General features: G+C 38.4%; 1 protein-coding gene across 1 annotated transcript; it reads left to right on the top strand.

Moving 5' to 3' along the window:
• Positions 1 to 2002: 2002 nt before the first annotated feature.
• Positions 2003 to 24804, top strand: LOC114579375 (NPC intracellular cholesterol transporter 1-like). Its single transcript, XM_028693728.1, has 9 exons — positions 2003 to 2185; positions 4664 to 4747; positions 5204 to 5299; positions 5385 to 5486; positions 12626 to 12694; positions 13057 to 13152; positions 13224 to 13331; positions 24444 to 24557; positions 24649 to 24804. Exons 1-9 carry the CDS (start codon positions 2003 to 2005, stop codon positions 24763 to 24765), a joined length of 969 nt encoding a protein of 322 aa, XP_028549561.1. The 3' UTR covers positions 24766 to 24804.
• The last annotated feature ends 1152 nt before the right edge of the window (positions 24805 to 25956 follow it).

The following is a 25956-nucleotide window of genomic DNA, read 5'->3' on the forward strand; positions in this document are numbered from 1 at the left end:
ATTTTTATTTTCATTTAGAGTGCTAAGGTCACTAAAGTCAATCTTATTTTCATAATCTTTATTGAAAGCTTAACAAAATATCTCATCCACCTTTTTTTAATATCCTCTTCTAAAAAAACACTTTTTGATCTTCATCTTTAATGCACTTCACTTGAACTAAATACTTACTACTCATATCTTTTTGTTTGACTAATTTATACACATATGTTTCCCTTTGTAGAATCTAATTTATTATATAAATCATTAAACGCTAAAATCTTTGTATTGTAGATTGCTTTCTTAGACACCTTACGAGCTTCTTTATATCTTTTCCAATTTTCAAAGTTTTTACATCGAAATCAATTATTATAACAAAGCTTCATATTTTTGATATTTTCTTGCACATTTTGATTCTACCACTAACTATTGTTATTATTAGGAGGTTTTTCTTTTGAAACTCTTAGTAAATCCTTTGCAACATTCTTAATATTACTAGTTACTTTTTTCATATAACATTCGCTTCCACATGCACAAACAAAATCTTAAGATTTCAAATCTTACTCTCAAAAATATTTTTTGTCAGTGCTCTTTAAATGCCCCATCTAATCTTAGAACAATGTTTTAATATTTTTATATTTTGCCCCTTCATCTTAAAGCTCAAAACTAATAAGCGATGTTTGGTGTATGAACTTTCAATCGGAATAACTTTACAATCTTTGCAATCTAAATGATTTATTTTTCTTATAAGAAAATAATCAATCTAAGTTTTACTATATTCATTTTTATGAGTGACGAGATGCTAATCTCTTTTCTAACTAAGGTATTAGCAATTACAAAATCATAAACTACAGCAAAATCTAATATAGTCTTATCACCTTCATTAGTTCTAATATAGTCTTATCACCTTCATTAGTCTCTCTAAACCCATTCCACCATGAATACTTTTAAAATCCTCTACCTCTCTATCAGCATGTTCATTTAAATATCCTCAAATAAAAACTCTTTCTTCAAGAGGTATCTTTTGAATTAATTCTTCTAATATTCAAAAATTGCAATTTTAAACACATATCAAAAACTACTTGAGGAGCATAAGCATTTATAATATTAATCATCTTAGCATCAAAAATAATTTTCAAAGTTATAATTTTGTCTCCAATTCTATCAATTTTTATTACATTATCCTTCAAATTCTTATCTATAATCACATATGCACTATTTCTAGTACGACTTCTATCAGACTAGCAAAGTTTAAATCCTAAACTATTAATCTCCTTAGCATTCTCCCCAACCCATTTAGTTTCCTGAATGCATAAAAATATTTATTTTCCTATGAATCATAATATCAAATAATTTCATTAATTTGCCTGTAAGAGAACCTACATTCCAAGATCCCAAGCCCAAGCTGTTGGCCCCTCCTCCATAAGCCCTTGTTTTCAAATTCAAATTGGCTCTTAAACACCTTCCTAATTTATCCTATTATTAATTTTGAAAGTCTTTTAATTTGAATTCAAATGAGATTTGAAATTCAAAATCTTTCCTAATTAGTAAATCTATTTTAAGAAGCCCCCCAAATCACTCCCAATCTGAAATTAATTGGGATTTAATTCCAAATCCCACATTCATTGCATGTAGACACGTTCGTTGAATGTGGACACCCTTCCCCTCTCTCCTTTGGTCGGCCCCCCTACCCCTCTCTCTCTTAATTAATTGTCTCCATTAATGCTCTCAATCAACGCCCTCCTTTCAAGGTGTGCCACCCCACTTATTCTTCCTTTAGAGGAGATTCAAATTTCAAAATTATTCTCTCCTTTCCAATTATAAAATCTGAAATTAGATTTCAAATTTTAATTTATTTCCCCTCCACTAACCTAGACCTAAATCTGAAATTAAAGTGACCTTTCCAACTAGCCTTGGCCGACCACCCTAACCTCTCCCTCCTCTCATTCTCTTCTTCCGTACTTCATTCCGTACTTCATACACCATCCAAGGAAGGAGCTACACAACCCCGGCCTACTCCCCATGAATGGCTGATCCTAAAAGAGACCATGGATTCGTATACAATCATCAAGGACGAGTAGATGTGCTGATATCGCCCTTCTTCGACCTCAACTTGGAGATCGATCACATTGTTGATGACTATGTCGACCAGATCCTTTGCACTTTGGAAACTGACATCGACGAGCACCAAATCCCCGGACAGTGGCGAGTTATTCGATATCCACGGACTCCTTTCTCTCTAGCTAACTTTTCATTGGGCAATACTTGATGTAGACAAGGGGGGGGGGGTCAACACAAGTTGAGTTTTTCTTGTAATTTCTTGCCTTGTGTCTTCTCATCTTCCCCCACTCATTCTCTTCATATTCTTGTCCTTTCATCTTCCATCTTGTCTTTTGGGCTGCTTGTTGGTTTCATATGGGCCTTGGCTATTTTTGGTTGGAGCTTTAGTTGTTGAATTTTTAGTTGGTGCAAGCTCATTAATATCTAGTAGAAGTGTAGCTCATTATGAGCTGATGTTTAGTTATAAAATTAATGTTGGGAGCAAGATTTGGTGGGTGGAACTTGATCTTTCACATTCTTCTTGAATTGGAGTTGCTGCAGCTTTTCTTCTCTGGATTTTTCTCTCACGGGCTGCTGCTCTCTTCGGGTTTGTTGCTGCCTCTTCGGGTGGCTGTCTACTTTACTGCTCTGGCACCTCTTTTTTGACCGAGAATTGATTTCCCTGAATTGCCTCCTGGTTTCCTGTGCTGAAACTGTGGCTTGTTCTTGTTCCTGGCTGGTTCCGTGACTTTATTCATTGGAATTTTGATGTGCTCTTGGGATTTCAGCGCGGAAGGCTCTTGGCCTTTCATTTCTATATGGGAATTTGGGAACTTTTGGCTGTTATGTTTCCCCTCTATGGCCTATATATATGAGATATTTTGAGAAGAAAATGTTATGTGATGATTATGATTTTTGGAGATAAAACCTGCGGGTTTGTTGTTTGGAAAAGCTTGCGAGCTTTGTCCATTCCCTCTTCCACCTCCTTCGGAAATCCTGCGGGCTCTTTCCAATCTTCGTCTCGTCTCCTAATCTCTTTCTTCTCTCCATAGTAACCATTCCATTGTATCATTCTTCTCAAAGTCAGCAAGTTTAGGGTGTCTTTTTTTGTCGTCATTTTGTTTAAGAGTCAAGGGTTGTAATGTCATCTTATGTTGAAAGTCAAGTTTGTAAGTCTTTTCTTTTTATGATATAAAAAGTGTCTTTGAGTATTTTTATGTCTTTATTTTGTTCTTAGAAAGAGCTTCTTTTTGTGATAAAAAATTTGGGTCCCTCTCCCAAATTTTTGATTGCATCAATACTGCAGGCGTTTTCTGTCTTTTAGTGGCGTCATTCTAAAAAAACCCTTAAGAGTGAGTGTGAGGGGAACTGAAAGTGAACTTTCTATTTGTTAACCGGTGAATTTCTGTTACTTATGCATCTAGCTTTGCTATAATTTTGTTGTTATTTTAAATTGTCATTCTAACCTAGTTTATAACTGCATACCAACGCAAAACATCAACTAAGAAATCTTAGAATCTAATCTTGTGAAACATTAATTTTAAAACTAGTAAGCTTAACAATTTTTATTAAATTCCTGCAATTCCTTTTATGTTTCACATCAGTATCTCTACTAACTAAGTGGATGGTTCATGATATCTCGGTTTGAAAGAACAGTGAGATTATGATTGTGTTCATCATCATTTCTGTGCTATCCGCTCTGAGCTAAATAGTGGTATATTTTCTTTTCTAATCAATATTGTTGCTGTTAAAAATATTATAAATTTTATATGGATTTGTGCCAATTGGAAGCCTTGAATCAAATCTTGAAGTCTTTTATGAATAGCAATCTTTCTAAAATCGATCTGGAATCACTCAAATATTTGCGTGGTGATTTTTACAGCCCACCCAGAAACATGGAAATCTTGGTATTTTTGTCTTTATGATTTATTTATTATTTTTATCATGTATGTGTATGTGGTGCTAGATGTTTTTGTTTCTCCTACTTCGATCTATTTGATCTGCTTAGCACTCTCAAAAAGTGTTTTTTGTTGGGTACTTCTATTACAAGTCTTTTTGATGAGAGTAATTTCTCTAGTAGCTTTGAGGCTCTTCCAACAAATCTTTCTGCTAGTCCTTCATCGATGACTAGGAAAACAAATACCTACCAGGCATAGTTCAAGGCCCAATTTGAATACTTAGTCCTTATACTTCATAACTCTTTTAGTTATAACTCTTTCCACTACTCGTACTCTATTTTAATTTGGTGTTGCACCCAGATTAGATAAGGCGAGAAACAAGCTTGTTTTTCGTGTAACGTCTCTCATTTCGGCTCCTTTAACACTGGGAAGTATGGAAACCACGCATTTTGTAATTGTTCTACAATTTCCAGAATAATAAATATTTTCACACATTTGTTTGAATGCATGCTTGTTATTATTATTATTATTATTAATTTTTTTTAATGTTTGTCCGTCACATTAAAAAATAGGACACAATGGAGGAAAATGATTCATGTAGCCGACCCCTCATAATGGGATAAAGGCTTGATGATGTTGTTGTTGTAATGTTTGTCCGTTACATTGATTGCCATCTCTTTTTTCTTTGTCATGAATCCTGCAAAAGCTATTTTATGGGACACTTTTAATTTCATTTTTACCTGTTCCAGCTTTGGGTGGGCCATGGCAGTAAGGCTGCAGAGGAAAAACGTTTTTTCGACTATCATCTTGCTCCATTCTACAGAATTGAACAGGTCTACTTATATGCCATCTCAAATATGTATTGTTTTCTCTCAAACAGTAAATAATTATAAATTCCAATTTGTGTTTCAGATAATTACCATTCATGTTTAACACGTCATCCGTAAAATCCATATTTATGTTATGCTGTTGTTCTTGGTCAATCATTATTTAATTAAATTCTAATTGTAACTTAGTTTACTGGTCATCTCATTTATATAATGAAGCATTGTGGAAATTATAAACCAGTAAGATAGTAATTTATTCAATGGTGGCCTCGCGATATCATGCCATTGAACCTTCTATTTGCACTACTTGGTCTGGTATAAATCATGAAGCACAAGTTCATTATAGATAAAGCCTCTGGGAATAAAGTTCTGCCTTGATAGGCTAGTGTTCTCGTTTTTCTCACAAGTGCATGGTGGTTCAATTTCATGTTAAATAATAAATAATAAGTTTTCTTATTGCAGCTTGTGTTAGCTACTGTTCCTGTTTCTAAAAATGCCATGGCTCCCAGCATTGTAACTGATCAAAACATGAAATTACTTTTTGAAATACAAAAGAAGGTAAACTAATTAATGCAAGCTTTTCAGCTTTTTTGTTTGTATCTACTTATCTATGTGATGATTCCTTAGCTGTTCTGATAAACAGGTTGATACATTGCATGCAAATTATTCTGGAAGCATGGTATCTCTTGCAGATATTTGCTTGAAACCTTTGGCTGATGATTGTGCTACGCAAAGTGTCCTTCAGGTGCATTTTTGCATGATTCATATTTTCCTTTTGATTTTGCAGATAGAGCCTTAATTGATGGTGCTGATATATATATATAATAAAAATAAAAAAAATATTTGCAAAAAATAGTTGCACTATCTTTAGCCTGAGTCAGGTGCATTTGCTCAGCCCTACTTCTAGGAGTCTCTGTACATCAGCCACAGTGGATCAAACTAAGTAGAAAAGATTTAGTTATAGAAAACAATTTTCAAACTAGGAGCAGAATGCAGACGAAAGTCCTAGAATCGTCAGTAGTTGTGTATGAAAAGCAAAGAAAAGTATAGATTAGTGCATGAAGGGTATGTAAACATTTATAAATAGAGACAGAGGATAAACGATTCTTGAGAACAATTGATCCATAATAAAGGCATAGAAAAGGGGGAAAACCCTCCAAATCTAGTGGCTACCAAAAACCAGTTGATCCATAACCACACCGTTTAGCAATTCAGAAGCAATGAGACCAATACTATCACATCCCAAAAGAAGAGACATAATAGTAAAAACACTGTATACAATCGTTTTTTCATAAGCTATGTTGGAGGTTGGCACTCATAAATGTGCATAAGGGATCCCAACTCATCATGGTGTTAAAATAATAATAGAAAATCAAGCTTTTCAAAATAGAAATCAGGGCATTATACTTTAAATACCAAGTAACCAACCGAAGATGTGAACCAAACAAGAAAAGGTCGGGCATCCAAACAAGAAAGCCAGAGTCCGTGCATTATATTACCTAACCAAAAAACCCAATTGGGTACAGCAAGACAAATGTTAGTTATAATCCACCTGCTAACGACCATACGATAGGCATTGGAACATTAGGATCAAATTGAAAGCCCGTTTCAAGCATGAATCACATCCTAATAACATCCTCAGCCTATCTGTTGGGAACTCTGATAGTAAGAACCAAGAAATTGGGGCAAAAGCAGCTTTGCAAACCATATTGGAAGCAAAAATATGGGGCAGGGAGATTGGTCAACACATCAGTATATGATACACAAAAAATTGGGAAGCTCAAGACGAAGTAGGGTAAAACCATCATTTCTTAACAAATAGAAGATCAACATGACAAAGGAATAAAGAAGGTTTATCCAGATGATTAATTAAGTATTTGGAACATTGATTGCAAAGGAAGACATTTCCAAATAACACAAGCCTGGAACTAAACCAACATCCAAAACAGAATCCAAAACCACTTAGGATTGAAATAATTTCTCCAGTGAAGATAGAAATAAGACTCATAAGCAACATCATCATTAATAAAAAAGAGCCGAAACTTAGTCTCAATCAACATTAAACAGAATCTCCATCCAACAACTGAACTCATTGGAAGTAAACTGAAGGAAATGAATGGAGAAAATCAGTCAACAACAATGTAAGCGTTGGCATAAGGAATCGAAAACAAAAACTCAGGATAATTTTCATGGCTACGCCAAAGTCATTTCAGAAGCAAAAATATATAGCATAAAGATAACTACCACAATTATACAAAGCATCAAAAGTGTGGGCTCCGAAAATTCGGTCCCGGCCTCCGCCCGCTTTTCTTTTTATTCGGCGAGGGAGTTTTAACTGATAAGTTCTGAGGTAAATTTTGGAAGGCAGATGGGTTTGTAGATAAGACACTACCCGGAGATTTTGCCCTCATTTTGTGAGGACTTTATGATCTGAGTTCTGGTTCAAGGGGACCTTGTAGACCGGGGTTGATGTTTGTCTAAGGGGACAAATTTGAATCCACCTTAGCTGACAAAGGGCTTCATGCCCTGTCAATCATATTCTATTGATTCATATCTCAAGGATTTAACGCCATTAAGGAGCGTATCGGCTCTGGCCATAACCGTTATCTGTGGTGCCATTTGGCGGCAAAACCACTCGGTTCAGAGGGCCCCGGGTCATAACCGTTTATCCTGCGGTGCCATTTGGCGGCAAACCGCCGGTTAGAGGACACGTACCACGTCCTTACTGGCAGGAGATTGTTTGAGAATGGATCCTAGTGATATTTTCGACTAAGCATTTAGCTTTTTTGTAAGCTGAAGTAAATTTTGATTTGTCAACCTCAGCAAACTTTTGCGGATGGTGGATGGAGTTTGCTTTAAGTGTTTGATGGATAGATTTCAGATTTTAAATATTTTTGGAATTTTGGGATTTCTGGATTTTTGGATTTTGTGGATTTTTGGATTTTCGTGGGTATTTGGGTGGAGCTTTGAATTATTTGAAATGGACTTTTGAGAGGCATTTGAAAATATTTGGGAACCCCTCCGGTTGAGATCTGCATTCAACACGGCCATCATCGGGGTGTTCGGGATCATTTCTCTTTTATTGATTGAATCTTGTCAACTCTATTGAATTATCAATAGAGGATCAGATTTCGTAGGCTTATGCCCTTGATAGTGAATTCGTATTGCTATAGGCCTTGAAGGCCTAATATGAATGTATTAAGACAAATATGACGGTCGCCACAATCGTATATTTGTTTTATTGTTCGAACCCTGTCGACTTCTTTTGACCTGTATAGAAGGATCAGGTTCAAACATGAATTCACTTATTGACCCGCGCAACATCCCTAGACATCACGTGTGTACCAATAACACGCTCGCCGGGGCCCATGCAGGTGTTTGGGGGCATTTCGTAATTAAACCATGTCTACTCCTTTTTACCTGCCTAGGAGGATCGGGTTTAAATTTTGATAACCCGCGCATCATCCCTAAACGTTACGTGTGTACCAATAACACGCTCGTCGGGGCCCATGCGGGTGTTTGGGGGCATTTCGTAATTAAACTCTGTCTACTCCTTTTTACCTGCATAGGAGGATCGGGTTTAAATTTTGATAACCCGCGCAGCATCCCTAAACGTTACGTGTGTACCAATAACACGCTCGTCGGGGCCCATGCGGGTTTGGGATTGTATTTTCCCCTTTAGTGTACCTATGTGTGTACAAACTACGGTGTACTTGTGCGGTGGTATTTTGGACACTTAATGAATCTTCTATGACAGCTTATAGAGATTTGTAGTCACTTGTATTTGTTATGCATCCTTTGCTCTTGTTGGTTGAGGATCAATGTATTTGTTGTTGCCTTATTACAAGCTTGTATAAATATCTAAGTGCTTGTCATAGGCTCCTTCTACCCTTCTTGTAGATGACATGTTATGTGTATGGTAGAACTTCTTCCGCTGCTCGTAAAACACTTGCATTTATTTTGTATTATTCTTCTTTGCTTGCAGAAGACTGGTGTATTCAGTTGTATGTATGCATATAGTTGGTCGTAGGCAGAATCCGATATTCACTGCATATTGCTTGTTGTATGTTGACTTTCAACATACATAAGTAACTGCATTATTCATTTGTGACCTCCCTACTATCATTACTTAAATATTGACATAGCATTTACCATTCACAGCTTCATAGGTTGTTTCGCTATTTGTTAATATCTGTCGTTGCTTGGAAGAATTTGGTGTATTATCTTACAAATTTATATTTGAGGGCAAGTTCTCCGTTGCCTTTGAAAGCAATAAGATGATAACACCTTTGCTTGTATGATTAGCATATGCATCAATCATCCTCGTCCTTATATGGACTGCATGACATTCATTTGGATATATATCACTATCGCTCATGCATGCTTACATATACCCCATAGTTGTTTGTAAGGGAATGTCATTTTCCTTTACTGGTTAGTTAACATTGATCGTAGGGATATCACAATGTTGACTACATCTCCTTGCATCTCCTTAAGTACTTGTAGGGACTGCTACACATGTTTGCAAGACAGTGGATGTCGGTCAAAGGTGCTTCTACACAACTTGTGTGGATCTTGTATATTGAACTACTATCATATTCCAAGAATCTTGAAATCTTTCATTACTTAAGGGCAACTTCATGTTATCCATCATTATCATTTGTGAGTGAAATATTTCACATATGAGTCACAATATTCACCGAAGTATTCTTGTGTATTTATTTGTGTTTTAGATTACACTTCCTTATCAACCAATGATTGCATTCGGATTGTTGTTGCTCATTCAATGCTCAAGTTATCTTCTTCAATTTATTATCCTTTATGTGTAATAAGTTCCATGTGATTTTGTAAGGTTCAAGACCAAGTTCAATATGCAAGTTTGATCCAAGTCCAAGTTCAATTTTGTTTGTTGAAATTGATTCAAGTCCAAAATGGTTCCGAATCATTTGAGTTCTCGCGGTGTTAATTAATATTAACTTTAATTAAGGTTAATTATAATTAATTAAAAATTAATTATAATTAATCTCTTAAAACTAATTATAATTATTTATGATAATTATAATTAATTTACTAATTTCAGTTAATTAAAATTAATTATAATTAATTAAAATAAATTTTTTTATTATGACTAATTAAAATTAATTAATAATAATTATTATTAATTTTGATTAAAATTAATCAACATTAATTTTAAACAAAAATTAAACAACCTCTCTTCCTTTCCTCCCTTTGCGGTTCAGCGGGTCTACGAGATTTGGCCGAACAAGCGTGTATAAGGGAGAAAGTTACCTTCACGGCCAAGCGAGCTCTAGTAGTTGCTTTCGATCAAATGTCGGAACTCCCGAAACGACAAGAAGGGAATGTCGTCTAGGGCAGGGGCGACGGGATCTGGAGGTCGGAGAGGAAGTAGGAGATCGGAAGTCGGAGCTAGGCGTCGGTTTGGAGAGGAGGTCGGCTAAGGTAGATCTTCCCTTCTCTCTCTCTCTCTCTCGGTTTGGGCTGAAGGTCGGCGGCCTGAAGAGGTCAAGTGGAGGAGAGGCGACGGGATCTAGGGTTGTGGGAGCAGAGAGTGTCGTGGGAGATAGAGCAGCGACTGGAAGTGGAACGAGCAGGAATTCGTTCGGTATTTAAACACGAGAAAGGGGCAACGATTGAGAGCTGGATTTCGGCAGGGATTGCGGAGGACTTGACTAGAACGGCGCCTCATCTACAGTGTTCTAGTGGGATTTGAGCAGGTTTTGCGGGATTTGGCAGCGACATGTATGCATTTTTTTATTTCATTTTTTTTTATCTGAATAGAGGTCAACAAAAAGGAACCTAATCCCACGTAAAAAAATATGCAGGAAAAAGCTGATAGCATTAGAAGAAATAGAACACCACCAAATTTTATCAAACATTAACACAACAAAACAAAGAGCTATGGGCATCGATGACAAATGGTCAATTAAATCACATTATTAGTAAACTAAGAATTACGGTATCTCCACAAACAAAATGCTGGAGCCTAAACGATAGCCAAAATTGAGTCCAAATCCACCTAAGAATTAAAGAATTTATATAGGAGTGGAATTTATGTTGAAAAAGTGAGGTTTAATTGAATTTGAATGTCACCAGCTTCTCCAATCAACATTAACACTCACCTCCACCCAAAAGTAACACATGGAAGAAATGTAGGGACATAATCAATCTCCGATGGTGTGAGCATTGACATATGGAAGCAAAAACAAAATTTCAGATGATTCTTGCGTGTTGATGCTTTTGCTTTATATATATATGGATGAAATTAACAAATCCTTACGAGAATGGAAATAAAAAAATTGCATCAAGTTTTACATAGAAAACTATTAATTATTACTTGATAGAATTCTTATGAATCAACCATCCTACAACCCAATGTTAGCTGTCGTTATTCCAAGGCATATTTACAATGTGTGAAGGCTAATACCCTGCTAGAAATGCAATCCTGGAAGAATTCGCTACTAGCGCATGCCAATATATGAGTCATGCCAGCAAGGATACCATCTAGGGATTAATAACCGCCAGCCCCTAATGATAATTGCATGTTGTAATTCATTTATGGAAACGGAAAGTATAGTAATTTTAAAAAATAATTTATTATTTCCCTTTTTCATAGGAAATGATAGCTGCGAAATTAAACTCCCTCGTATGCTGGTTTGTAAATATCATATAAGCCAAGCTTTTTAATCATTTTTTTTTAAATATTGGTCTAGTCAATCCTTTGGTCCAGATGTCAACAATCTGGTTAGTGAGGTAACATACAAATCTTGACTTTGAAATTTTTTTTGATGTAGTTTTGATTTACCTCTACATGTTTAGTTCAATCATAATGGATTAGATTATTTACTATAGTAATAGCAACATTGTTGTCCTAATATATTATTATAGGAACCTTGACTGACTTTGATTTCTTATAGGAGTAACTTAAGCTAGGTTAATTCACTAATCCTAGTTTCCAAGCTTTTGGGTATTGCTTTTGGATTGCTACTTGCCATATCATTTTAAGTTTAGCTCTCCATTTCACAAGATTACCCCAATTATAGGTGCGTTACCTTAATGAAAATCTCTTATAAACTATGTAGTCTAACTAATCGACATCAGTATGTTATGTCCAATTATAGGTGCATTACCTTAATGCATATCTCCTATCAACTATGGAGTTTTCCTTTTCTTGAAAAATTCCCCCATCTTGGGTTTCCATTTATCTCGTGAAAATAATTGTGTTATTCATAAGGTGCATGCTTGAACTGAATTGCTATGTCGATTGCAAAGGTGATGTCAAGTCTGGTATGAGATGAATAAATAAATTTCCTAACCAATCTATGGTCATCCCTTCTTGATTGGAGTACTAGTTCTAAGTTCACTCAATTTTATGGTTGATTAGTGTTTGGGTGTCAACAGATTTGCTCCTAGTCAAACTAGTTTTTTTTTTTTTAAATCAAGAAGATATTTTCTTTGATAAATGGTGATACCATATTTGTTTATAGTAATTTTCATCTCGAGAAAATACTAAGAGGATGAATGTCTTTGATTCAAACTCTTTAGCTAGCCTTTCTTTCAAGATACTTGTCTTCAAATTATGAACCCCTATTATAATGATTATCATCAACATAGACATTAGTATGGCAATTAGTGTGGTAGACTTATCATCCTTGTGTAAGACGCAGTTTGGATCCCATAAAAAATTGTTTGATCGTCATAATAGAATCTCACTTGCTTTATGCATGTGTTTTTGTTCATCTATGTCTTCTTCATTGAACTTGGACAATTCTTCAAGTTTGCATGTGTATGTTTGTCTTTCTTTTTTTCCTCCATGAACTCTAGCATCATCCCTCACATGACAAAATAATTATTTCTTCTTATCAGTATTTCAAAATGAATCAAAAGAGATATGATGATTATGGTGGCGTACAACATGCTGAATATTGTTTTGAGGTGAGTTTACCTGGTTTATGTGGTTATTATGCTTATTATTAAATGAGAAGTGCATGTCTATTTACTTTTTTGATGCTGGATTCATCAGCTTCTTTTACGGCCACTTTCCCTCTTTGCCCATTCTCATGATTGTTCTTTTTTGGCACTATAATCATATAGGAATTGTGTAGATAGTAAAGTTTTACCGAATTAAATAACTGCATAACTCTTTTGCCATGTGATAAATCTACTCTCTGCTGCAGAATGTTTTTAGGTGCTAACTTATTTCAAAATTTTGGGGTGCGCCCAACTTGTTTTCCATCGTTCACATCTTTAAATATATTTTTCTCTGAGATATGCTGCTTTTTGGTTGAAATTCTCAGCATTTTTCTTCAGAAGAAACATGCAGAAGTGCTTTCCAAGCACCACTCGATCCAGGCACAGTGCTAGGAGGATTTTCTGGAAGCAACTACTCTGATGTAAATGATCTTCTACTTTTACAAAGATGAATAGAATGCTTGTTTCTCATAAGAGACTGTTTGCTGGCCAGGCATCGGCTTTCATTATTACATATCCTGTCAACAATGAGGCTGGTGATACTGGCAATCAAAACGGGAAGGCTGTGGCTTGGGAGAGGGCTTTCATTCGGTTAGTCAAGGTTTACTTGTCATTCTCACTCTCTTTAATGTTGTGACTGCTTTTCTTTATATTTGGTCTTTCATTGTCTATTATAATGCTTATTATAGGGCTTTTTGGTTTGTTGAAAAAGAAATGAAGAGTAAAAGGAATGTAGTGTGAAATGAATGTAGCATTTTTGGAATAATTGAAGTTGTTTTGATGAGTATAAAAGGAATGCATGAGATTACTTTTTTTTTTGCTTCAAGTAAAATGAATTCAGTGGAAAGCCCAAAGATGGTGGTGGTCGGTATCCAATAGTGGCCGTAAGGTTCTCACTCAAAATTGAACGAGTTTATTTCTAAAAATTGAGCTAGATACTTTACATTGCATTTGAAATACTTTATAATGTTATATTCATTTTTCCATCCACAACCCAATATTTTCAAAACCCATATAAAAGGAATAATTTACACCCAATTTACTTCAAATCAAACAACCCATATGTCAATTTCATTGTCAGATTTTGGCATGCTTCTATTTGATTATTGTTGACCACCAACCCACTAACACACCAACCCACTAACATAACTCCTCATAATCACTCACAACACTCAAGTACGTTAAATGGCCTAGCCAAACAACTCCCTGGACACACAATCTCATGATCCCGACCCTAGCTCTCCCTCATTTTCTCGGTACCGCACACAAGAGCCGCACTACCCTCTCCTCTCCTCTTGTTTCTGTTTTATCGTATGCAAGAATTGCGCCCAGGTTGACCCGTCGGCCTGCTCTCGCCATCTCTTTGTGCTCGAGCCTAGCCCTTGTAGCCCCTGTGAGACCCGACACCTTAGCCTTCCACCCCCAGCCCGTGCGCATGTCCAACCTACTTGACCTCACACACCTTGACCGACCCAGCCACCATCTCGTGCGCCCGTGTAGCCTCTACCATTGTTGTCCCAAACCTGTTGTCTCATCCACCATCCGTTCGCCCTCCTGCAAGTGCTGATATTGGGCTTGTTTACTTCTAAAATTGAACTAGATACTTTACACTGCATTTGAAATACTTTATACTATATTCCTTTTTCTTATAACCACACTCCAATATTTTCAAAACCCATACAAAAGGAATACTTTACACCGACTTTACTTCAAATCAAACAACCACCCCTATGTCAATTTCATTGTCAGGTTTTGGCATACTTCTATGTGATTATTGTTGACCACCAACTCATTGATACACCAATCCACTAACCAAACTCCTCGTAACCGCTCATAACACTCAAGCACGTTAGAGGGCCTAGCCGAATAACTCCTTGGACACACGATCTCATGATCCCCTCGTGATCCCAACCTGAGCTCTCCCCTGTTTTCTTGGTACCGCACGCAAGAGTCGAACTACCCTCTCCTCTCCTCTCTTTGCTGTTCTATCGCATGTAAAACTCGTGCCCAGGTCGACCCGCCGGCCTGCGCTCGCCTTCTCCTTGTGCTCTAGCCTGGCCATTGTAGCCCCTGTGAGACACTACAACTCAGCCTTCCGCCCCCAATCCGTGCCCACGTCCAACCTACTCGACCTCCTACACCCTAACCGACCCAGCCACCATCTCGTGCACCCGTGTAGCCTCCACCATTGTCGTCCCCCACCTATTGTCTCGACCACCATCCCATCATCCTCTTGCAAGTGCTGACTGAAAAACTTGCAACAAACCGTTATTCTCACCTATATGAAGACTCCATCTCCCTTCTCTATTAACACGCCCCTCTCTCGATCTCACTATGCCGAACTCAATCGCCCCAGACTCAAGACCGTCCTCCCTACTCTCGATGCCCCAGGCATCCAACGACCTATTTTCTCTCTACCCATATATATATATATATATATATATCAGGGAAAAAAGTTTTTAACTTTCCAAATCCCTGTCATCGTCGTCTTTTGTCGTACACTAAAGGTATAAATTACTTTCTTACTTGCTCAAACAACAAGCATCAAAGACCCACGTCCCTTGATCTTTGATCAGGCCGGGAAATATGAGAACATAAGAAGACCCCGTGTCCCTTGATCTTTTGATCAGGCCGGGAAGAATGAGAACATACGAAGATCCTGCGTTCACCGTATCTTTGATCCGAATGGAAAGACTAAAAGACAAATGCTTACTGATGCCCCTGACACGGGGGAGATGTTAGGAGGCTGCCAAAATTTTAAAAGTCAAAGGACACTCACATACTTAAATAAAAAAGAATGAATGAAAAAATTATACACATCTAATTTAATTTTAATCAAATGAAAATATTTTCTTTCCAGATGATTGCTCGCTTCCCATTTTGGAGCTTTAGATTGGATTATTTATATAAAACATAGTTATGAGTTGCACAAAATAACATCCAAAATGCTAAAAAATTAGAACTAAATATGAAATTTTGTTTTGAGCTCTAGTACTAATAGAAAGTGATGATAAATTGAAGATTAATTCTAAAGCTCGGGAGAGATTGAAAGTCATTTAATTTTATAATGAATGTTGCATATTTTTCTAAAAAAGAGTCTTTTTGTGCAAATCATCAAATTAGAATATTTTCAAATCCTTCATACATCTCACAAAGTAACTTCCAAACCCAAAATATTAAACTTTGAAATACAATGTGCAAAGTTTATAATGCAAGGACAATATGCAATTTGTATTATACAATAACAATATAAAATGCATTATGCAAGAATAATGTACAAAATGCATTATGCCGGTGTATCATACTTGTACATCAATGAATATAAAAAAAATGAACATTAGTTGATGTGTCAAAATCATTATGCCGTTACACTGCAAAGTTCCGCATGTGCTATGATCTTTATGTCAAATTCCTAAATTAGAGATCTGATAATCCTTCATAGATTTGCTAAAAGTGCTCAAACACCTCGAAGATAGCCATATTTACAGGAAATTTAATCGAAGAGAGCTATTTAAGTTTCAAAATGCCCTAAAAAATCTAAATTCATTCATTCTGAAAAATCCTAAATTCAATTCCCACTAAAAGTTTAATTTCTTAAAATGTAATCCATCATCAAAAGCTTAAAACTAAAATCCATCCACACTTTGTAACTGTTTGTTTAGGATGATAAGAATCTAAGAGTAATTTCAACTCACAAAGAGTTGATATCTTATTGAATGTATTACTAAAATTCATTCTCAATTGATTTCTCACTAGTAGGGATGTGGCATGTGTCATCTAACCGAGTGGGTTTACTGCAAAATAACACCACTATATTATAATCATGGCTAAAGCCTATATGTTCCGTAATAGTTAAAAGCCCATTGAGTAATATATTATAGGGTGCGCTCGATAAGATATAAGCTCTCTGTTAGCTATGGTTTACTGGAATTCATACCCTTAGACAAACATCCAACCTGGGTTTACAACGTATCCTTGGACGAAGCAACCCATAACTGCCAACAAGGTTCCACCCTTTAGGTTGAGTCAATACCTCTTATGATTAAGTAGACTAGGGACCATGACATCGCAGGATGATGGAATCATGGGATCTTGATCGAGCCCGTCATCATTACCCCATCATTCGCGTTAAGCATACGGTGATAAATTTCAAAATTCTAAAAATTCTAAAAATTCAAAATCCAAACCTCAAAGTTGTTGTTAGTATATGCTGGATATTTATGCCTATTCAATGACTAGCCTTTATCAAAAGTGCTCTCTCGTTACCAGGAGTAATTAACCATAGTATGGGCTTGTGCCTATGGGAAACCAGATCTCAGATCATGAAGTCCTCATAAAATGAGGTTGAAATATTTGTGTAATGTCTTATCTAAAATCTAATCTGTCTTCCAAAAATTTATCCCGGAATCTAAGCTCATTAAACTCTCCCCGTCAATATAAAAAGAAGCGCAGCACAAATTTTCCGAGCCCACAATCATCAAGCATTTCAATCGGTATATAAGAGAATTAGTTTCTACTCAAATGTTGACATGAATGAGAAAACCAGAATCCAGTACAGGAAAGAATAAATCTTATCATAGTCCAAAACATACAAAACTGGTACAATATATAGAACGTTGAGCGGTTGAGGAAACTAGGAAAGAAAATACTACTAATACACACTTAAACAGGGAAGAAACTATTGCACATAAGATAACATTTGATGCCCATTATTTCATATAACATATATGGAAATAAAAAATGGAAGCATCTCAATTATGATTCCATAGATGGACAAATAGCAAGAACAAATAAGCCTTTTCATGTGATTTAATCTGGAAAATTCTTACATTATTGAAGCAACAATTTTGGGATCTGAATCCTGTCATTCACAAGTTTCCAATTAGGTTGATACCCCATGATTTATACCCCAAATTTGAACCTTCCTTCGAACTTTCCCCTCAAGATGGTGATAGGAAATACTTGAGTCCGCAAGTAACCCTAAGGTAATACTTAAGTTCGCAAGCAAACCTAACCAAAACGGATGAGCAAACAGCAGATTTACTGCTGTTGACTGCAGAAAACAGCACCCAAACAGAAGAAAACTGATGGAAATATGAGAGAAAACCAAACAAATCACTTGTATTCCACTAGTGAATGAATAAAAATAATAAATGATACAATGTTCTTCAATTCGAGAGGAAGAACAACTCTCCAAAACTCTCTAGCAAAGCCTAAAGTCCAAAACCAAGAAGAGATCTCAAAATTTCAGCCAATCTCCAGATGAAACCCTAACTCACACCTTAACTCCTAATTAAAGCAAAAAGGACTAATTAGAAATCCCTAAACAGCCCCTTAATTCAAATTTTCCCTCCTAAAGCTCATTACATTAATTGCTTGGGCCCACAAGGGCTGCCACCCCCCTTTTCCTGCTCTAATTTTCGCCCAGATTGGGCTGCCTGGAGTAAAAGAGGACCGGTCCAGCTGGCCCCTCCTGGGCCGGTGGCATAACAATACTCCCCTCTCAAAAACTAACCTTGTCCTCAAGGTGAAATGAAGGGAATTGCTCTTTCATTTTTTCCATTGGCTCCCAAGTAGCATCGAAATCGGAAAGGCCTCTCCACCTAATCAACACCTCTTTGTTGCATTCTTTATCTGATCTTACTCCTGTAAGCTTCAGAGGCTCTAATATCACTTCCAATTCCTCAGTCAGTGTCACTGGTAAATCCGTACTAGCTGCATGCTCTCCAATAGCTCTCTTCAACTATGATACATGAAAAACTGGATGTATGGTAGTTGATGGGGGCAACTTCAATCGATACGCCACTGCACTAAGGTTGTCCAACACTTCATAGGGGTCAAAGTACCTTGGTGCCAATTTCTCAGTCCTCCTCGCCAGTATCCTCTGCCTGTAGGGTCGTAGTTTTAGGAATACCTTCTCCCCCGCTTCAAACTGCATGTCATTCCTGTGTGAGTCCGTCTGCTTCTTCATAATCTGTTGTGCTCTCAGCAAATGCTTCTTTAACTCTTCCAGCACCTCGTCCCTTTCCTTCAGGTACTGCTCAACTGAAGAAATCGGTGTACTTTCTCTTCCATAGTGCACTAGGTGTGGGGGGTCCCTTCCATAAAGCACTCTAAATGGGGTCATCTGAGAGGCAGAATGGTACGACGTATTGTACCAATACTCGGCCCAAGGCAGCCACTTTGCCAACATCCGCGGTGTTTCCGAAGCAAAACACCTCAAATAGGTCTCCAAACTTCGGTTTACCACCTCAGTTTGCCCGTCGGTCTGTGGATGGTAGGCGGTGCTTCTCTTTAGGACCGTGCCTTGCATCCTGTACAGTTCCCTCCAAAACTGGCTGAGGAATACTTTGTCTTGATCACACAAAATCGATTTAGGAGTCCCATGCAGTCTAACAACCTCCCTGATAAATGCGGCTGCTACTGACACAGCAGTGTAAGGATGTCGTAAGAGGATGAAGTGTGCATATTTGCTGAGTCTATCCACCACCACCAGGATGACCGTGAATCCTTCTGATTTGGGTAAGCCGTCGATGAAATCCATGGACACTTCCTCCCAAACTTTATTTGGAAGTGTCAATGGTTGTAGTAGTCCTCTTGGAGCCATTGCCATGTATTTGTTTCTCTGGCACACTTCACACCTTGCCACCATCTCCTCAACATCTTTATGCATCCCCTTCCAGTAGAACTCAGCTGCTAGCCTCTTGTATGTCTTCTGAACTCCTGAATGGCCTCCAACTACGCTGCCATCAAACTCCTGAAACAAGTGGGGAATATGGATGGAGGTTCGAAGCATTACAAACCTCCCTTGATACAATAGTCTCTCCTCTTCAATGCAGTAACCAGGATGGCTACTCTTGTCTTTCCTCAGATCTTCCCTGATCTTTCTCAATTATTCTGTTGACCTACGTGTAAAGAACAAAAAGAAAGCTATGCCAGATAACACGTATTTCTATACGTATCTGATCGAAGACTAGCCTTAATCGAAAGTTCTCTCTCGTGATCGGGAGGGGTAATTAACTATAGGGGCTTGCGCCTATAGGAAACCAGAACTCAGATCATAAAGTCCTCACAAAATGAGGGCGAAATCTCTGGGTAGTGTCTTATCTACAAACCCATCTGCCTTCTAAAATTTACCTCGAAACTTATTCAGTTAAAACTCCCTCGCCGAATAAGAAAAGCGAGCGGAGGCTGGGGCCGAATTTTCGGAGCCCACATATTCATCGAGCATGCTTTCTTCCTTGATGGCTCCCCAGCCGACCATGAAAGGTACAAACAGCTAATTCTTGGAGCTCCCCAACGCACATGGATAAAGCGTCAGTTATTTTATTTTCCAAGCCTGGCATGTACTGAAACTCGAAATCGTAGCCCAATAATTTTGATAGCCATCGCTGATGCTTCTTAGTTGCCATGCTTTGCTCCAACAGGTACTTTAAGCTCCTCTGTTTTGTCTGAACGATGAAGTGTCGACCCAACAGATAAGGGCGCCACTTCTGAATAGCCAAGACAATGGCCATCAGCTCCCTCTCATACACTTAATTCAGTCTTGCCCTGGTCGACAGCACTTGACTGAAGTATGCTATAGGCCTGTGGTTCTGCATCAACACGACCCCCAACCCATATCCTGATGCATCAGTCTCTACTACAAAAACCTGACTAAAGTCTGGAAGAGCTAGAATAGGAACAATAGTCATGGCCTCCTTTAACCTCTCGAAGGCCTTGGTCTTTGCCTCTCCCCAGCAAAAATTGTCTTTCTTCAGCTGCTCAGTTAAAGGCCATGCAATGGTACCGTACCCCTTCACAAACTTCCTGTAATAACCAGTCAATCCTAGGAAACCCCTCAACTCCCTGATGTTCCTAGGCAGTGGCCATCTCTGCATTGCCTCAATTTTGGTCTGGTTTGCCGCCTCTCCTTGGGATACCACATGTCCCAAGTACTCCACAGTCCACGCTTGACTAAGCAAAATTGCATTTCTTCAGGTTGGCTTTCAGTTGATGCTCCTGAAGAACTTCGAAGACCACTCGCAAATGTTCCAAGTGCTCCTCCACAGTCTTGTTGTACACCAAAATGTCATAAAAAAAGATCAGTACAAACTTCTTGAGGTGCTGCTTGAATACCCTATTCATCAAAGACTGAAAAGTGGCAGGAGCGTTAGTCAATCCAAAGGGCATTACCATAAATTCATAATGCACTTCATGTGTCCTAAAGGCTGTCTTTGGAACATCTGCCTCCCTCATTCTGATCTGGTGGTATCCGTATTTTAAGTCCAGCTTGGAAAACATCACTGCCCCATATAGCTCGTCCAGTAGCTCATCGATCATCGAAATTGGGAACTTGTTTGGTACAGTACCCCTATTCAGAGCCCTGTAGTCCACGCAGAATCTCCAACTGCCATCCTTCTTCTTGACCAAGAGAACTAGGCTAGAAAAATGGCTAACTCTTGGTCGGATGATCCCTGCCTCTAGCATTTTCCTGATCAACTTTTCAATCTCATCTTTCTGAATCTGTGGGTAATGGTAAGGGCGGACGCTGATCGGTGTCTCCCCTTCCTTCAAAGTAATGGTGTGCTCCAACTCTCTTTGAGGAGGTAAACCCTAGGGAGGTTGAAAAACCTCGTTGAACTGGTGTATGAGCGGCTGCACTGAAGATGGGACCTTGCATTCTTCCTCTAATTTGACCCCCTTCCAGGCGGTGCAACTCCACCAAGTAGCCTCCTCCCTCCTCCTGAATGGTTTTGATTAGGGATTTGAGAGAAACCTCAGTCTTGGTCAGCCTCGCATCAGCATGGATCACCCTCCTTCTTCCCCCCATCACCGGCTCCATCGTCAGTGTACCCCAATTGATCTTGGTCTCCCCCAATGTCTGTAGCCACTTCATCCTCAGGATGACGTCAGTGCTCCCCAATTCCAAGGGAAGGAAGTCCTCCCTCACCTGGATCCCTGAATCTTCAGCACCACCCCTCTACAAACTGCTCTACCCATTTCCACCTTCCCCGTGCCCATCATCACCCCATAGTCTCCAGTATCCACTAACTCCATCCTAAGCAGCTCAACAATTTGGGTGAAAATGAAATTGTGGGTTGCCCTACTATCTATCAAGACCAGCACCTCACGGTCAGCTATCTCTCCTTTCACTTTCATAGTGTGACTCGGAGTGAATCCCACTATAGAGTTCAGAGAGACTTCTGCCACATCCAGGTGCAGCTTCTCCTCCTCTTCAGATCTGCTCCCACCTCCCTCTTCATCTTTCTCATCTTCACAGACAAGGAGAACCTGAAGAGTTCGGTCCTTGCACCTATTCCCCGGCATGTACTTCTTATCACATCTAAAGCACAACTCCTTTGCCCTCTTGTCTTGCATTTCCTTCTCTGTCATCTTTTTGAATTGTCCCCCATTTCCCCCTATAGTTTTCTCCTTTGGGGCTTCCTTCAGACTCCCTGGCGCTGCCCCTTTTGATGGTAGGAAGGTGGTAGTCATCTTGTATGATCCCCCTAAATAGTTCCCTCGAGCTCCTCTTTCTGATTTTTTCTGATCTTCCACCAACTGTGCCAGCTCCATAGCCTTCCCTAGGCTCCTCGGCTCCAGCACCCTGACTGCTATTCGTATCTCAGGTTTAAGCCCCTTCATGAAGTTCTCTTCTAGGGCTAACTATGAAATTTGCTCCAATCTGCTAGCCAAGTACTCAAACCTGTCCCGGTAATCTGCCACAGTCCCCTCCTGAGTCAAGGCAAAGAATTGCTCATAGAAGTCTCCTCCCTCATCGGCTCAGAAATGCTCTAATAAGCAATCTTTGAATTCTCTCCAGCTCCGGATGGGCTCCCTCCTATCACGCCACTGATATAATGCCAAGGCTTTTCCTTCCAAACACAATCCCGCCGCCGCCAGCTTCTCTTCGTCTGTCAACCCGTTGACAGCAAAGTAACGTTCCACCTTGTAAATCTAGCCATGGCCGTCTTCACCCTCAAAGATGGGCATATTTAGTTTCCCCACCCATGGGTCTCCCCCGTGTCCCCTGAATCCTTCATAATCTCCCATTCCTCGAAAAGGAGGTGCTCCCCAACTGTCACGATCTTCCCTTCGGTGATTATACCTGAACCCTTCATCGTATTCCCTTCTTCTCCCTTCAAAATCAGCGCCTCGGCGATGAAATTCTTCCATTCTCCTGACGAAATCAGCACCTCTCCGGTCATTTCCCAAACTCATCTCCTCTCTAGAGAGTGGCTCTAGAGGTGGCATGTCATCCTCCCCCTCAATGACCTCCACTTCCGGATTTCTCCTCCCCCTAAACGGGTTTAGATTCCCTCCTACACTCTGGCCTCTGGTGGTCTCTCTTGCTTCCGATGTTGTAGGATTTGTCTTCAACTCCAACAGTTTCTTCAACATTTCTTCAATCACCGTGAATTTCCCCTCTATCCTTTCATTGTTGGAGGTGATTTGAGTTTGAAAGTCAAAGAACTTTCCCTCCAAATTTGATTTTAGTTGACCGATCTCGCCTTCCAAGACCTCTACCTTCTTCCCGGCCATCTCTCTTCCCACGGATCACAAAGATCTTCTTCCGGTTGAAACCCTAACTCACACCTTAACTCCTAACTAAAGCAAAAAGGACTAATTAGAAATCCCTAAACAGCCCCTTAATTCAAATTTTCCCTCTTAAAGCTCATTACATTAATTGCTTGGGCCCACAAGGGCTGCCTCCCCCCTTTTCCTGCTTTGATTTCCGCCAAGATTGAGCCGCCTGGAGTTAAAGAGGACCGGTCCATGCTGGACCGGTCCAGCCGGCCCCTCTTGGGCCGGCGGCATAACAGATGGGTGGTAAATGTTTAGCATTCCCAGTTTGGTGATTTTGTTGTCGAAGTTACTTCTTGAGAATCCTTTATTTGGATGTCAAAATTTTGTAGATCTTTCAGGGTGTAAAGAAAGAAATATTCCCATGATCAGCCCTTTCTTTATGAAGTAACAGTAAACTTCCGCATTCTTAGTTCTGTATTGTTGAATAAGTTTTTTACAATATTTATTGTAACCTGGTTGTCGCATACTCTTGGGTTCTTCTTTTGAGATAGCCTCTCATTGGTTAATCATTTTAATCAAATTCCTTGAAAAATCACATATGAATGTATAATGGCCTGTGGTAGATCTGCAGTCAGTCATTCACCATGCCCAATGAACATTAATGAAAATTTATATGTTCCTGTTTGTGATTTTCTGGAAGAATAATGCTTTTTTTTTTGGAGTTATTTTTAGGTATCGTATCATCCAAACAACATCCATGTGCTCATCAGTAGGGTGATTCATGAATTGGCTAACCAAGTTTTCGTGAAAGCTAATGAGTGGGTGTATTGTATGAGTTTGCAAACAAGCCTCTGATTCAGTGCTCTGTCATGGACAGCCCTGTACCATATGTAACGGTTCTACTGCCCTTGGTGTTATGTAAAATGAGAGATGGTGATGAAAATGAAAGGGATAATTGGTCAATGTTGAAGTTAGCGGATTATACTAATAATCTTTGATTTATTTAACTAAGGTAGTTTGCAAGTAATTTGTAAAAAGGTTTAGTTAAGTCTGTTTGTGTTTGAGGTATTTGTACACAAATTTCCTTTTTGTTCTTGTACAGCATTATTAGCACACAAATTAATGGTGAATTTTTGTATGGGTTCTATTTATCCCACTTTACAAATGTACTCTCCTCAAAATATTTCTTAATCCTCCTTGGCAGGAAGAGCTGGTGCCTTTGGTAGAACCACAAAACCTTACGCTTTCTTTTTCATCAGAAAGCTCTATCCAAGATGAACTAGAAAGGGAAAGTTCTGCTGATGTGGTAACCATATTGGTTAGTATCTATTTTTCAACACGAAGCATTTCTTGTGCCTGCTGCATTAATTTTGTTTATTTTAACTTATGATTTGACCTTCTTGGATCAGGTCAGTTATCTTGTAATGTTTGCTTACATATCATTTGCGGTGGGTGATTCTCCACAGTGGCCTTCTTTTTTAGTTACATCTAAGGTATTTCTTCCCCTCAGTTCATGCCTGTGTTAATACATTTTTTAGTATTATTTTTTCCTTAAGTTACTGGCTGCTCATATGTCTATATATGATATCCTTCACGTAACATTTTGGTATCCATTCTATTGGCTCCGAAAATTCTCGCTCCGGCCCTAGTGAGAGTTTTGATGTTTATAGGGAAAATTTTTAGAATGTAGATTAGATTGAAGATAAGAAAACACCCAAAAAGTTTACTCTCATTTTGAGTTGACTTTATAATTTAGTTTCAAATTTCTCATATGTGTAAGCCCCTATTGTTATTTTGTTCTTTAGGTGATGAGAGAGAATTTTCAACTAACATTAGTCGTTAGAAGCTCAGTGCTTAGCATATAATAGCAACAAATTTAATATAGGATTGGAAATTTACCATTTTAAATTTAAAGTGGATGGTCAAGGGAATGATGACAAACCTAATTATTATCCTGTAGTTCTATTATCTCGGGTTGTCATAATCCCTGATCTACTTAATTAATGAAGATTATTGGCCAAACGTGATTAAAGAATCCTTTTTAGTGGTTATGGATTTTTTCATTCATGGAAACCTCATAGAATTGTGGTGTATATTTTCCTTAAGGGAAAACTTGAGTCATTCTTAACTAACAACGGGTTTTGTGCCTTATGAGGTGTACTCGATAATTTATACTTAATGGTTCTTTTAGACATTGGGAAATTTGCAGGTTTTAATCAAGATTGTTATTTAATGATATTATTTTACTGTGAAATCAACCTGAAAGATCTCCTCGATTATAATTATTTACTTGTGTCTTTTGTTGGCAAGATCACCTTTTAGAGGATATGTCACATTGCTTCACATGCGGGCAAATTTTGCATTTAGCCTGTGTGGCAGCCTTGGCAATGTCTTTTTTTGGGTAATTTTGACATTTTGCACATGTTGAGATGGTTCGTATCACGAACGAGTTATGTTTGGGCAATCTTCACACGACATTGCGTACGGAGTATGCTATTTTCATCGTGTTTGATCGAAGTGCATTCTAGAGGTCCTTTGTTTAGTAAATTTGGCATTTCAGATGCTTTGACACAATCTAGTTTACTAGTGGACGATGTTCGGGCAACTTTTTTTTTTTATGTTATTATAGTCCATAATCTATGTTCAATCAGATTGATCATTGTCGTCCTCCTATGGTGATTTAACAGGTTAGCGTAGTCCATTTTCCCAATGAGCAA

This window comes from Dendrobium catenatum, unplaced genomic scaffold (assembly GCF_001605985.2).
Source record: "Dendrobium catenatum unplaced genomic scaffold, ASM160598v2 fragScaff_scaffold_348, whole genome shotgun sequence".
Lineage (NCBI taxonomy): Eukaryota > Viridiplantae > Streptophyta > Magnoliopsida > Asparagales > Orchidaceae > Dendrobium > Dendrobium catenatum.

Coding starts and splice junctions, on each gene's coding strand:
- LOC114579375 (XM_028693728.1), top strand. CDS start 2,003: ATGGCTGATCCTAAAAGAGACCATGGATTCGTATACAATCATCAAGGA. Junction 5,300..5,384: donor TTTTTGAAATACAAAAGAAG/GTAAACTAATTA, acceptor TCTGATAAACAG/GTTGATACATTGCATGCAAA. Junction 12,695..13,056: donor ATGCTGAATATTGTTTTGAG/GTGAGTTTACCT, acceptor TGAAATTCTCAG/CATTTTTCTTCAGAAGAAAC.